The following is a 15,950-nucleotide window of genomic DNA, read 5'->3' as shown; positions in this document are numbered from 1 at the left end:
CAGTAGTCTATGATCCTCCTCTCTACCATTCTCCAGTAGTCTATGATCCTCCTCTCTACCATTCTCCAGTAGTCTATGATCCTCCTCTCTACCATTCTCCAGTAGTCTATGATCCTCCTCTCTACCATTCTCCAGTAGTCTATGATCCTCCTCTCTACCATTATCCAGTAGTCTATGAACCTCCTCTCTACCATTCTCTAGTAGTCTATGAACCTCCTCTCTACCATTCTCCAGTAGTCTATGATCCTCCTCTCTACCATTCTCCAGTAGTCTATGATCCTCCTCTCTACCATTATCCAGTAGTCTATGAACCTCCTCTCTACCATTCTCTAGTAGTCTATGAACCTCCTCTCTACCATTCTCCAGTAGTCTATGATCCTCCTCTCTACCATTCTCCAGTAGTCTATGAACCTCCTCTCTACCATTCTCTAGTAGTCTATGAACCTCCTCTCTACCATTCTCTAGTAGTCTATGAACCTCCTCTCTACCATTCTCCAGTAGTCTATGCTCCTCCTCTCTACCATTCTCTAGTAGTCTATGAACCTCCTCTCTACCATTCTCTAGTAGTCTATGATCCTCCTCTCTACCATTCTCCAGTAGTCTATGAACCTCCTCTCTACCATTCTCCAGTAGTCTATGCTCCTCCTCTCTACCATTCTCTAGTAGTCTATGAACCTCCTCTCTACCATTCTCTAGTAGTCTATGAACCTCCTCTCTACCATTCTCTAGTAGTCTATGAACCTCCTCTCTACCATTCTCCAGTAGTCTATGATCCTCCTCTCTACCATTCTCCAGTAGTCTATGAACCTCCTCTCTACCATTCTCTAGTAGTCTATGAACCTCCTCTCTACCATTCTCTAGTAGTCTATGAACCTCCTCTCTACCATTCTCCAGTAGTCTATGCTCCTCCTCTCTACCATTCTCTAGTAGTCTATGAACCTCCTCTCTACCATTCTCTAGTAGTCTATGATCCTCCTCTCTACCATTCTCCAGTAGTCTATGAACCTCCTCTCTACCATTCTCCAGTAGTCTATGAACCTCCTCTCTACCATTCTCTAGTAGTCTATGATCCTCCTCTCTACCATTCTCTAGTAGTCTATGAACCTCCTCTCTACCATTCTCCAGTAGTCTATGAACCTCCTCTCTACCATTCTCTAGTAGTCTATGAACCTCCTCTCTACCATTCTCTAGTAGTCTATGATCCTCCTCTCTACCATTCTCCAGTAGTCTATGCTCCTCCTCTCTACCATTCTCTAGTAGTCTATGAACCTCCTCTCTACCATTCTCCAGTAGTCTATGAACCTCCTCTCTACCATTCTCTAGTAGTCTATGATCCTCCTCTCTACCATTCTCTAGTAGTCTATGAACCTCCTCTCTACCATTCTCTAGTAGTCTATGAACCTCCTCTCTACCATTCTCTAGTAGTCTATGAACCTCCTCTCTACCATTCTCTAGTAGTCTATGATCCTCCTCTCTACCATTCTCTAGTAGTCTATGAACCTCCTCTCTACCATTCTCTAGTAGTCTATGATCCTCCTGTCTACCATTCTCCAGTAGTCTATGAACCTCCTCTCTACCATTCTCTAGTAGTCTATGAACCTCCTCTCTACCATTCTCTAGTAGTCTATGGTCCTCCGCTCCACCATTTTCCAGGGGTATTTCTCACCTGTTTGTAGTCCTTGTGCAGCTTCTTGTATTGGAACATGTTGCAGAGGACTGTGGCAGCGGCTTTGGCTGCTTTCAGCTTCCCAGGACTACAAGAGAGACAACATAAAGACCAGGTTATGAACTAGCAGGACTACAAGAGAGACAACATAAAGACCAGGTTATGAACTAGCAGGGTAACAAGAGAGACAACATAAAGACCAGGTTATGAACTAGCAGGACTACAAGAGAGACAACATAAAGACCAGGTTATGAACTAGCAGGGCTACAAGAGAGACAACATAAAGACCAGGTTATGAACTAGCAGGGCTACAAGAGAGACAACATAAAGACCAGGTTATGAACTAGCAGGGTAACAAGAGAGACAACATAAAGACCAGGTTATGAACTAGCAGGGTAACAAGAGAGACAACATAAATACCAGGATATGAACTAGCAGGGTAACAAGAGAGACAACATAAAGACCAGGTTATGAACTAGCAGGGCTACAAGAGAGACAACATAAAGACCAGGTTATGAACTAGCAGGGCTACAAGAGAGACAACATAAAGACCAGGTTATGAACTAGCAGGGTAACAAGAGAGACAACATAAAGACCAGGTTATGAACTAGCAGGGCTACAAGAGAGACAACATAAAGACCAGGTTATGAACTAGCAGGGTAACAAGAGAGACAACATAAAAACCAGGTTATGAACTAGCAGGGCTACAAGAGAGACAACATAAATACCAGGTTATGAACTAGCAGGGCTACAAGAGAGACAACATAAAGACCAGGTTATGAACTAGCAGGGCTACAAGAGAGACAACATAAAAACCAGGTTATGAACTAGCAGGACTACAAGAGAGACAACATAAAGACCAGGTTATGAACTAGCAGGACTACAAGAGAGACAACATAAAGACCAGGTTATGAACTAGCAGGGCTACAAGAGAGACAACATAAAGACCAGGTTATGAACTAGCAGGGCTACAAGAGAGACAACATAAAGACCAGGTTATGAACTAGCAGGACTACAAGAGAGACAACATAAAGACCAGGTTATGAACTAGCAGGGCTACAAGAGAGACAACATAAAGACCAGGTTATGAACTAGCAGGGCTACAAGAGAGACAACATAAAGACCAGGTTATGAACTAGCAGGGCTACAAGAGAGACAACATAAAGGCCAGGTTATGAACTAGCAGGACTACAAGAGAGACAACATAAAGACCAGGTTATGAACTAGCAGGACTACAAGAGAGACACCATAAATACCAGGTTATGAACTAGCAGGGCTACAAGAGAGACAACATAAAGACCAGGTTATGAACTAGCAGGGCTACAAGAGAGACAACATAAAGACCAGGTTATGAACTAGCAGGGTAACAAGAGAGACAACATAAAGACCAGGTTATGAACTAGCAGGGCTACAAGAGAGACAACATAAAGACCAGGTTATGAACTAGCAGGACTACAAGAGAGACAACATAAAGACCAGGTTATGAACTAGCAGGGCTACAAGAGAGACAACATAAAGACCAGGTTATGAACTAGCAGGGTAACAAGAGAGACAACATAAAGACCAGGTTATGAACTAGCAGGACTACAAGAGAGACAACATAAAGACCAGGTTATGAACTAGCAGGACTACAAGAGAGACAACATAAAGGCCAGGTTATGAACTAGCAGGACTACAAGAGAGACAACATAAAGGCCAGGTTATGAACTAGCAGGACTACAAGAGAGACAACATAAAGACCAGGTTATGAACTAGCAGGACTACAAGAGAGACAACATAAATACCAGGTTATGAACTAGCAGGGTAACAAGAGAGACAACATAAAGACCAGGTTATGAACTAGCAGGACTACAAGAGAGACAACATAAAGGCCAGGTTATGAACTAGCAGGACTACAAGAGAGACAACATAAAGACCAGGTTATGAACTAGCAGGACTACAAGAGAGACAACATAAAGACCAGGTTATGAACTAGCAGGACTACAAGAGAGACAACATAAAGACCAGGTTATGAACTAGCAGGACTACAAGAGAGACAACATAAAGACCAGGTTATGAACTAGCAGGACTACAAGAGAGACAACATAAAGACCAGGTTATGAACTAGCAGGACTACAAGAGAGACAACATAAAGACCAGGTTATGAACTAGCAGTTGGACTGAGATTCGCTCTAATTGCTGGAAAATGTGGGGTGGGTGCAACATAAGACAGAAAAAATGACAAGGTGCCGTTGAGGACCTAGAGCAAGCACACTTGTCGTTGTTTTGTTTTGTAAAGCAAACCTGCATCCCCGACATCACACAATTATCCCCGACATCACACAACAACAAACGGTCCGTTATAGATCTCAATCTGGGTCAGGTGAGCATCATTTGAAAGGCTGTTCTATTGCTAAGGTAACTAGCTAAGTTCTACGTTCTAAAGTTCTACGTTCTAAAGTTTTACGTTCTGAAGTTCTACGTTCTAAAATACAATCCTACAGTGTTATGCTTCACAAGGCAATTCAGAGAAACACATAATCATTTTGGTGCACACAGAAAGGACAAGACTTTGGGACAACATGATTCTCCATTACATTTTTGTCAAAAAAATTAGTTTGTCACATATAATTGACCTTTAGATGGTTTTATGTCTGTGGAGTTAGATTTTTTTTTGTAAAGTACATTTTATGTGAAGAAAATTATTAAAAACTACAAAGATCTATCTGCATGAAACCATTTGGAACTTGGGCACTATAAGGTTATATCTGCAATCCAATCACAAGCCTGAACAAATACAGACGGACCAATCAGAACACGTCTTTGCCATCTGCCTCTAAATATGGTCTAGGCTAGTCTAGCCAGCAGTAATGGCACACAAGCAAAAAAAACTAAACACCGTCAGAAATCTTAAAGTAAATGATTGTCGTCACATCGTTGTTCAGTGATGACAGTAATTAGTCTGATGATCATAATACAATTCTTAAAGTATTTGATGATGTGTTCTGACTCTTTCTTGGTAAAATACTGTTATTCTGTCATGTTTTGTATTCAAATAGCTACAGTTTTCTTAAACTAAACATGTCTAATTCAGGATTGTCAGCCTTACAGCTGAACCCAGATGAACATTTCAGAGACATGCCGTTTAAGCTGCGACCGCATTCCTCCTTAAAAACCACACATTTACAAATGACTCAGGATTTTAATACTCTGCAGTCATTAGCTACCTTTAAGGTTAAGACTATAATGGGTTATAAAGAAGAATTCACTACAAAACAGGTGTGAGATCTGAGATGTGAAAACTTTGCTGCTCAATATCTCAGAACTATGCTTTGCAGAGATAGAACCTTCGAATCTCATGACTTCCTAGTCCCAAGGTCACGAGGAGTCATGAGTGCACTCAGGCGTGTGTTATGGCGGCAAATTGTCTTCACAATAGACAAACACATTCTGTTCAGAACAACCCAGGGGTTATGACCCCATGTGATCTTGGAGCTGTACATCAGACATGGTGATCATAAACGTTGGCACTGCACTGTATATGACATCAGTTTTAGGATTTGGAAATGTGAAGTGCACATTTGGGACTCAGGTGTTTGGCTTGTATGACGTCAAAGCGGTATTTATTATTAATCCTCAACGTCTCATCTTTCAAAATACATAGAGTCGTCTTAATTTACAGCATTTCCCCCTCACTCAGACGACAACAAACGTGCACAAGTTGCCCAATTAGCAGGAGGGATGGGGGACAACTTGTTGTTGCGAGGTGCTCAAGTTCAGAACGGCTGTCAGTCAAAACCCCATACAGCACCGTGAAGCACAGAGCCAGAGCTGTGATGTCAGGAATAGCATCAAATGAAATCAAATGTTATTTGTCACATGCAACAGGTGTAGATTTAACAGTGAAATGCTGACTTAGGAGCCCTTTCCAACGATGCAGAGTTAAAACAATGATCGTACAAATAATAGTGTGTGTGTGTGAGTGTGTGTGTGTGTGTGTGAATGTGTGAGAGTGTCATTGTAGTGTGTGTGTATGTGTATGTGTATGTGTATGTGTGTGTGTGTGTGTGTGTGTGTGTGTGTGTGTGTGTGTGTGTGTGTGTGTGTGTGTGTGTGTGTGTGTGTACAGAGCCTTCAGAAAGTATTCACACCTTTGACTTTTTCCAAATCTTGTTGTGTTACAGCCTGAATTTAAAATGGATTAAATTGAGATTTTGTGTCACTGGCCTACACACAATACCCCCAAAGTGGAATTTTTACAGATGAATTAAAAATGAAAAGCTGAAATGTCTTGATGTCAATAAGTATTCAACCCCTTTGTTATGGTAAGCCTGAGTTCAGGGGTCAACATTTGCTTAACAAGTCACATAAGTTGAATTGATTCATCTGCGTGAAATAATAGTGTTTAACATGACTTTTGAATGACTACCTCATCTCTGTACCCCACACATACAATTATCTCTAATGTCCCTCAGTCCAGCAGTGAATTTCAAACACATATTCAATCACAAACACCAGGGAGGTTTTCCAATGTCTCGCAAAGAAGGGAACTTATTGGTAGATGGGTAAAAAAAAGCGGAGTTGCTTACCAAGACGCCATTGAATGTTTCTGAGAGGCCTAGTTACAGTTTTGGACTTAAAATCAGCTTGAAAATCTATGGCAAGACTTGAACATGGCTGACTAGCAATGATCAACAACCAACTTCATTAATTTTTTAAAGAATAAAGTGCAAGTATTGCACAATCCAGGTGTGCAAAGCTCTTAGAGACTTACCCAGAAAGACTCACAGCTGTAACCGCTGACAAAGGTGATTCTAACATGTATTGTCTCAGGGGTGTGAATACTACTCATTATGGGGTATTGTGTGTAGATGGGTGAGATAAAAAATGTGTTCAATACATTTTGAATTCAGGCTATAACACAACAAAATGTGGAATAAGTCAAGGGGTATGAGCACTTTCTGAAGGCACAGTATATATAGTCTTGTGAGTGTGCATAGAGACAGTGCAGAAGTCTGGGTAACCATTAATGAACTATTTAGCAGTCGTGTGGCTTGGAGGTAGAAGCTGTCTCGGAGCCTGTTGGTCCGAGAACCAATGCTCCGGTACTTGAGTAATAGATAGACAGGCTAGAAATGTTTAAGCGATGACAATTGTTTTTGGCAAGCTTGCATTCAATTGCTACTCCCTGTTGCACACAACAAGCTTCCATTGCCCCCTGTCACAAGGGGATTTATGGCTGATTTAAGAAGAAATCTTCAACCCTGTTACGGTCAACCCTGTTACGGTCAACCCTGTTACGGTCAACCCTGTTACGGTCAACCATGTTACGGTCAACCTTGTTACGGTCAACCCTGTTACGGTCAACCCTGTTACGGTCAACCCTGTTACGGTCAACCCTGTTACGGTCAACCATGTTACGGTCAACCTTGTTACGGTCAACCCTGTTACGGTCAACCATGTTACGGTCAACCTTGTTACGGTCAACCCTGTTACGGTCAACCATGTTACGGTCAACCTTGTTACGGTCAACCATGTTACGGTCAACCTTGTTACGGTCAACCCTGTTACGGTCAACCCTGTTACGGTCAACCCTGTTACGGTCAACCCTGTTACGGTCAACCCTGTTACGGTCAACCTTGTTACGGTCAACCCTGTTACGGTCAACCCTGTTACGGTCAACCATGTTACGGTCAACCTTGTTACGGTCAACCATGTTACGGTCAACCCTGTTACGGTCAACCCTGTTACGGTCAACCCTGTTACGGTCAACCCTGTTACTTTATTTGGCACTTAACAGGCACTTACTATAGTCATAAAAAAAAAAAATGTATCTTCTTGAGATGGGAAAACGTGTTTTTTATGAAGTGAAACATGTCCTCTTTATGACAGAATGTCAACATGAGGTGAAGTCAAACATTACACGGAATCGGTGGAACGACCCAGCAGCAAGAAACACCGCTACCAATATTTCTCCTTATCCCGTACCTGCTGTCGTTGGAGTTCTTGATGGCCACCAGTTTTTGCAGCCCGTCAAAGAAAGTGATGTCCCGGGCTGCGACGGCGCTGCAGGTCACCAGGTTGTTCAACGCTCCACAGATGTTGACCACCACGTCGCTGGACGGCTCTTTCTGCTGACCGTCAGCAGGCAGCTTGTCCACCAGGTTGTTCACTGTCTTGGTTGCTAGAGGGAGAAAAAGGGTTGATCTAATTTAATTCATCCCACACGGCAGTCAAATCCACCCCTGAAATAGATGGCTTTGTTAGTCTTCTTCTGATTGGTCCTTGCTCTAGCATGAAATCAAATGGGTTTACCTCCGTTTGTTAATAACACAAATCTTCCATGTACATCTCACATTGACATCCTTGAATTGTTCGCCTTCCTCTCAAAGCTTATTGGAGGATGAGGTTCTGAGGCAATCAAGGATTTGATAAAAGGGTCATGGTGACTGACCCATGGCATTCTTGTCCTTGGCATGGCGTGACAGGTTTCTGAGGAAGCCGGTGAGGGATCTCAGCTCCAGGTCATTATTGGTCCTCAGTTTGTCCAACATCATAGGAAGCATCCTCTCTTGCTCGAGAGCCACACGACTCAGCACCCCCGCCCACTGAGGAGGAAAAGAGAGAAAGGTCATTCTGCGTTAGTATTTATCAAACTAATTACAGTACCCCCCCCAATCCCATTTTGCTCTGTCTGAAGTAAACCCTTATGATCATATCAGTGGCCTGGTCACAGAGGCTTCATGGATAGTTTGAGGAGCCTGTTTATGATCCCATAGTTTATCTGGCACCGCCAGGGGACGGGTGGTGAGGTGAGATCACCACATAGTTAGTCTATCTGGCACCGCCAGGAGACGGGTGGTGAGGTGACTCCATAGTCTATCTGACACCGCCAGGAGACGGGTCGTGAGGTTAAATAACTCCATAGTCTATCTGGCCCCACCAGGGGATGGGTGGTGAGGTGAGATGACTCCATAGGTGTGAGATGGTGACGAGAGAAGGACCATTGGCAGTGGGAATTATCAACACTCACTCTCTTGTCTCCAGCTGTGATGTTCTGCAGCGCCCCGGCTGCAGCCTCGCGGGTGGTGAAGTTGAACTCACAGCCCTGCAGCACGCGGTTATACAGCCCCACCACCTGGGGGTGCCACAGCCACTCCAGACCCTTGGGCACGCGGGCCACCTCTGTGAATGTAACCAGGTCCTGGTTCATCTTCTGTAAAAGGAGAAGGTCAGGGGTCAATGTGATGTAGGCGATGTGATAAAGGACTTCCGTTTAGACACAGACAGGGTCATTCTGAAGACATTCAAGACGACGGTCCAACTGCTAAACTGACAGAAGAAGAAGAAGAAGATTGACACTGTGATACATACATTTTTTACTTTCTTGCTCTGAGGGGTGAAGCAACCAATGGCTTCACTCCTGCTGGTGTCCTGGCCTCTGGTTGGTCCCTCCAGACGTAGCATGGCCGAGGGCGGGATCTCACTGTACAGCTGATAGGAGAGGTTCCTCATAACACACACTGCGTTCTCCACTCCCTGGACACAAGCACACAAGTTGAATAGGGTTTAATATCAAAGTCCAAAATGTGAGGCTTTCACAAGAAACAAATGTACCATAGAATGTTGAGTTTTTATTTAATTCCCATGACGACACGTTTGACACTTGATCGAAGAAAAACACTGAAGGTACAGTTACGCATTGTGACAATTGTTCTACAAATACCACACGGCTAAGTAACTTTCCTATCTGTACTCCAGTCCACTATCTGTACTCCAGTCCACTATCTGCACTCCAGTCCACTATCTGTACTCCAGTCCACTATCTGCACTCCAGTCCACTATCTGCACTCCAGTCCACTATCTGCACTCCAGTCCACTATCTGCACTCCAGTCCACTATCTGAACTCCAGTCCACTATCTGCACTCCAGTCCACTATCTGTACTCCAGTCCACTATCTGCACTCCAGTCCACTATCTGCACTCCAGTCCACTATCTGCACTCCAGTCCACTATCTGCACTCCAGTCCACTATCTGTACTCCAGTCCACTATCTGCACTCCAGTCCACTATCTGCACTCCAGTCCACTATCTGCACTCCAGTCCACTATCTGCACTCCAGTCCACTATCTGCACTCCAGTCCACTATCTGTACTCCAGTCCACTATCTGCACACCAGTCCACTATCTGCACTCCAGTCCACTATCTGCACTCCAGTCCACTATCTGCACTCCAGTCCACTATCTGCACTCCAGTCCACTATCTGTACTCCAGTCCACAATCTGTACTCCAGTCCACTATCTGCACTCCAGTCCACTATCTGCACTCCAGTCCACTATCTGCACTCCAGTTCACTATCTGCACTCCAGTCCACTATCTGCACTCCAGTCCACTATCTGCACTCCAGTCCACTATCTGAACTCCAGTCCACTATCTGCACTCCAGTCCACTATCTGCACTCCAGTCCAGTATCTGCACTCCAGTCCAGTATCTGCACTTCAGTCCAGTATCTGTACTCCAGTCCAGTATCTGCACTCCAGTCCACTATCTGCACTCCAGTCCACTATCTGCACTCCAGTCCACTATCTGCACTCCAGTCCACTATCTGTACTCCAGTCCACTACGCAGCTAGTTCTCACCTTTTCCTCCACCTTGCCGTCCTCTAGCGAGGCCTGGATGTATCCTACCAGGGAATCCACCAGACCGTTGGTCTCCCGCATCTGCCGTCTGGTCTTCTCATTCACTGAGCTCAGGTTCCTGGGGACAGCAGGGTGAGAGGTTAGAGACGGGATAGGCAAACATAAATCATAGAACAAAGAACTGACATTTATCAAAGAGCTGACATATCAATGAACTGAAATGTCAATGAACTGACATATCAATGAACTGAAATGTCAATGAACTGAAATGGGTCAATGAACTGACATATCAATGAACTGACATATCAATGAACTGAAATGGGTCAATGAACTGACATATCAATGAACTGAAATGTCAATTAACTGAAATGGGTCAATGAACTGAAATGGGTCAATGAACTGGCATGGGTCAATGAACTGACATATCAATGAACTGAAATGGGTCAATGAACTGACATATCAATGAACTGAAATGTCAATGAACTGAAATGGGTCAATGAACTGACATATCAATGAACTGAAATGGGTCAATGAACTGACATATCAATGAACTGAAATGGGTCAATGAACTGACATATCAATGAACTGAAATGGGTCAATGAACTGACATATCAATGAACTGAAATGGGTCAAAGAACTGACATATCAATGAACTGAAATGGGTCAATGAACTGACATATCAATGAACTGAAATGGGTCAATGAACTGAAATGGGTCAATGAACTGAAATGGGTCAATGAACTGGCATGGGTCAATGAACTGACATATCAATGAACTGAAATGGGTCAATGAACTGACATATCAATGAACTGAAATGTCAATGAACTGAAATGGGTCAATGAACTGGCATATCAATGAACTGACATATCAATGAAGTGAAATGGGTCAATGCACTGACATATCAATGAACTGAAATGGGTCAATGAACTGAAATGGGTCAATGAACTGAAATGTCAATGAACTGAAATGGGTCAATGAACTGACATATCAATGAACTGAAATGGGTCAATGAACTGACATATCAATGAACTGACATATCAATGAACTGACATATCAATGAACTGACATATCAATGAACTGACATGTCAATGAACTGAAATGGGTCAATGAAGTGACATATCAATAAACTGAAATGGGTCAATGCACTGACATATCAATGAACTGAAATGGGTCAATGAACTGAAATGGGTCAATGAACTGATATATCAATGAACTGAAATGGGTCAATGAACTGGCATATTAATGAACTGAAATGGAAATGAACTGAATGAACCAATGAACTGACATATCAATGAACTGACATATCAATGAACTGACATATCAATGAACTGAAATGGGTCAATGAACTGACGTGGGTCAAGGAGCTGACATGGGAAGCTAGTGCATGTGACAACAGTGTCCTTAGACAGAGGAGGAGCTGGAAGGAAAAGAAGAAGGATGTACTATAGTGTGAAATACTGTACAATAGTGTTGATATATTGTACTATACTACTATACTATACTGTGTGAAATACTATACAATAGTGTTGATATTGTACTATACTACTATAAGATACTATAGTGTGAAATACTATACAATAGTGTTGATATTGTACTATACTACTATAAGATACTATAGTGTGAAATACTGTACAATAGTGTTGATATTGTACTATACTACTATACTATACTGTGTGAAATACTGTACAATAGTGTTGATATTGTACTATACTACTATACTATACTATAGTGTGAAATACTGTACAATAGTGGTATATATTGCACTATACTACTATGCTAGACTGTACTTTAGTGTGAAATACTGTACAATAGTGTGAAATACTGTACAATAGTGTTGATATTGTACTATACTACTATACTATACTGTACTATAGTGTGAAATACTGTACAATAGTGTTGATATTGTACTATACTACTATACTATACTGTACTATAGTGTGAAATACTGCACAATAGTGTTGATATTGTACTATACTACTATACTATACTGTGCTATAGTGTGAAATACTATACCGTACAATACTATCCTATACTGTACTATACTTTAGTGTACTGTACTATACTGTACTATACCATCCTATACTGTCATTTAGTGTACTGTACTATACTTTACTATCCTGTACTATAGTGTACTATAATGTACTATACAATACTGGACTATAGTGTAATATACTGTACTATAGTGTAATATGTGGTACTATAGTGTACTGTATGCTACTGTACAATACTGCACTGTACTATACTGTACTATACTGTACTATGCTATACTGTAATATACTGTCCTATACTGTACTTTAGTGTACTGTACTATACTGGACTATAGTGTAATATACTGTACTATACTATGCTTTACTATACTGTACTATAGTGTACTATACTGAACTGTACTCTCCTATAGTGTACTATATTGTACTATACTATCCTATAGTGTACTATATTGTACTATACTGTACTAGTGTACTATAGTGTACTGTACTATCCTATAGTGTACTATATTGTACTATAGTGTACTGTACTATCCTATAGTGTACTATAGTGTACTATATTGGTATATAGTGTACTGTACTATCCTGTAGTGTACTATAGTGTACTGTACTATCCTATAGTGTACTATATTGTACTATAGTGTACTATAATGTACTATAGTGTATTATATTGTACTATAGTGTACTGTACTATACTGTACTATACAATACTGTACTAGTGTACTGTACTATCCTATAGTGTACTATACTATAGTGTACTATTGTGTACTGTACTATCCTATAGTGTACTAGTGTACTATAGTGTACTGTACCTTAGACATCCGGTGGTGTTGTAGAAGATGTCAACCTCAGAGGGGCTCTGGTGGATGACCTCAGTGTCTCCACTTCCTGAGAGCGGGATCAGGATCCTCTCTGTGAGCTCAGCGAGCGTCTCCTTGGCGAGTTTCTCCTTCAGGTTGTCTTTGGATGACAGGTTCCACAGAATACCTGACAGAAAACCCAATGACCAAACCTTGTATCATTACCTCTACTATTGTTCATTGTGCTCCTAAATTTCTTTCTGTGCTCCCCAAAAAAAGTATACTTTAGGAGCACATGTCAGCGTAGAGCCCTACATTGTACAGAGTACTTTGTCTCTCGAGAAAGTTTTACTTACTAAGACTGTGATATGTGGTTGTCTTACCTAGCGACCTTCAGATGAATGTAAGTCGCTCTGGATAAGAGTCTCTGCTAAAGGACTAAAATGTAAAACGTCATACCTGTGATGTTCTTGCGTAGCTCGTCGTCATTCACCTTCAGAGCCTCTATGAGTTGTGGGATCCCTCCCCCCTCGATAAGGGCCACCTTGTTGTCCATGTTCTCGTAGATGAGGTTCCTCGTGGCGCCCGTGGCGTAGCGAGCCACCTCCTGGTTCTCACTGTTGAACAGCCTCACCAGCTCTGGGATGCCCTTATAGTGGTGCACCTAGTGATTGGAGGGAAGAACATCTCTGTAAGGTTTAGACTCATTCTGAATCCCAGTGACCCCTAGCCTAGCCCCTATTCCCTAGGCAATCCTGTATATCTGAAATGATTAGACAGCGTAGCCTAGTGGTTAGAGCGTTGGACTAGTAACTGTAAAGGTTGCAAGATCAAATCCCCGAGCTGACAAGGTACAAAATCAATACACCTGGAGCACGTCAATGTGTTGATACACCTGGAGCACGTCAGTCAATGTGTTGATACACCTGGAGCACGTCAATGTGTTGATATACCTGGAGCACGTCAGTCAATGTGTTGATATACCTGGAGCACGTCAGTCAGTGTGTTGATATACCTGGAGCACGTCAGTCAATGTGTTGATATACCTGGAGCACGTCAATGTGTTGATACACCTGGAGCACGTTAGTCAATGTGTTGATATACCTGGAGCACGTCAGTCAATGTGTTGATATACCTGGAGCACGTCAGTGTGTTGATACACCTGGAGCACGTCAATGTGTTGATACACCTGGAGCACGTCAATGTGTTGATACACCTGGAGCACGTCAATGTGTTGATACACCTGGAGCACGTCAATGTGTTGATACACCTGGAGCACGTCAATGTGTTGATACACCTGGAGCACGTCAGTCAATGTGTTGATATACCTGGAGCACGTCAGTCAATGTGTTGATACACCTGGAGCACGTCAGTCAATGTGTTGATATACCTGGAGCACGTCAGTCAATGTGTTGATATACATGGAGCACGTTAGTCAATGTGTTGATACACCTGGAGCACGTCAGTCAATGTGTTGATATACCTGGAGCACGTCAGTCAATGTGTTGATACACAATAGTTCTTATGCAACTAGCAACTTCACTTCTATTGTTCCTTGTAGTATGTTAATGAACATACGCACACCGAATGGGACGCGTATTTGACATTGGAAATATCATAAGGAAGTACTAGAGAAACAGAGATGTGACTGCAGAATGAAGAGGAAATCCCTTTACTACCTCTTTCTTGGCCTCGGTGTCGTTGTAACACTCATGTTGGATAAAAGCTGCTCCCAGAACCTGCAGCTCAGCATCCCCCTCTGCCAGGTACCTCACCGCCGTAGCCATGTCCAGGTTATTGATCCTGTACAATCAGAAAGATCAATCAATCAACCAACCAACCAATCAAATGTACCTGTATTTGTAAAGCCCAGTTGACACAAAGCGCTTTACAGTAAGCCAGCCCCTGGACAGGTTAGAGAGACTGAGACAAATAATAGATTATGAATGATGGGGGATTTCGTGGTGAAAACACTCTATAGCAGCAGTGCCAAAGTCATTTTTCGCAGCATGCCGCAATTGGTCTTCACTGTTTCCTCGCAGTAAAAATTTGAATTTCTTTTCCCTCTATCCATTGCTTTTTGTAATTTTCTATGCTTCCTGACTGTCTAGTTTTCGTTTCGATAACAGATAAAGCTAAGCCTAGTCCCGGAATGAAAAGCAAAAGCTACTCAATTGAGAATCACCATTGAAATAGCTTTTTAGTCTCCGGGAAACTGTCCCCTCTAAGTGGGTTGTGGTCAGTTCCCTTTCAATTCCAGTCATTTCAAGAACTACACTGACAGTCTAATTCTAATTTATCTTCAAAGCTTTTCAACGAGGAACATTTGGAATTTGATTGACTTTTTCCTCAAATTAGCTGGAATTTAAATGGAGTTGACCCTCAACCCCTGGTGCACGATTAGGCAGAAATGAGATAATACATTGCCAGTCCAGCTGACCAATCAGGCCAACATGACTCACAGGTTTCACTCCCATGGTATAACCCTGTGCCTGTGTGAATGGTTAACTAAGCTAAAGGTAACAGTCTGTGGTTTTTCCATCTGCTGTGCTAACAGCTAGGCGCCGGCTGTTTGTGTTTGAAATGTGAAACCTGATGAAAGTCCTCTGGTGCCACACCCAAACCAGTCCTGCCACTACGGGGGCCATGTAGCAGCCAGCTCAGAATCTACAGCTCTTGAAAGTGCTCTATCACGAGCCAGAATAGCAAAACAGACAAAGTTGGTCACACACCCCTGCACCACACAATGTGCACACTCAATGGGTGCCAGACCTGCCCACGCACCTAAGACAACAGGTCCCTGTGCAATGGGAGTTGCCATGGGTCCTCGACTAACCGAGGTCGTTTGGGACAACAGGGAACCACAAGAATCTACAACAAG

At 42.6% G+C, this 15,950-nt stretch overlaps 1 protein-coding gene across 1 annotated transcript in view; it reads right to left on the bottom strand.

The window, feature by feature from the left end:
• Positions 1 to 15,950, bottom strand: part of LOC120051659 (plakophilin-3-like) — a 72,550-nt gene that overhangs the window by 8,697 nt on the left and 47,903 nt on the right. Inside the window, exons 8-16 of the mRNA XM_038998551.1 lie at positions 14,749 to 14,872; positions 13,529 to 13,733; positions 13,082 to 13,256; positions 10,285 to 10,402; positions 9,020 to 9,184; positions 8,679 to 8,861; positions 8,100 to 8,253; positions 7,634 to 7,829; positions 1,667 to 1,754 (exon numbers count right to left, since the gene is read on the bottom strand). Coding sequence (XP_038854479.1) covers positions 1,667 to 1,754; positions 7,634 to 7,829; positions 8,100 to 8,253; positions 8,679 to 8,861; positions 9,020 to 9,184; positions 10,285 to 10,402; positions 13,082 to 13,256; positions 13,529 to 13,733; positions 14,749 to 14,872 — 1,408 coding nt within the window. The remainder of the gene's footprint in view (positions 1 to 1,666; positions 1,755 to 7,633; positions 7,830 to 8,099; positions 8,254 to 8,678; positions 8,862 to 9,019; positions 9,185 to 10,284; positions 10,403 to 13,081; positions 13,257 to 13,528; positions 13,734 to 14,748; positions 14,873 to 15,950) is intronic.

The sequence above is a fragment of the Salvelinus namaycush genome, chromosome 8 (genome assembly GCF_016432855.1).
Source record: "Salvelinus namaycush isolate Seneca chromosome 8, SaNama_1.0, whole genome shotgun sequence".
NCBI classification, from domain to species: domain Eukaryota; kingdom Metazoa; phylum Chordata; class Actinopteri; order Salmoniformes; family Salmonidae; genus Salvelinus; species Salvelinus namaycush.
The sequence above is the reverse complement of the archived record's forward strand: the minus strand, read 5'-3'. Positions and strand labels throughout refer to the sequence as shown.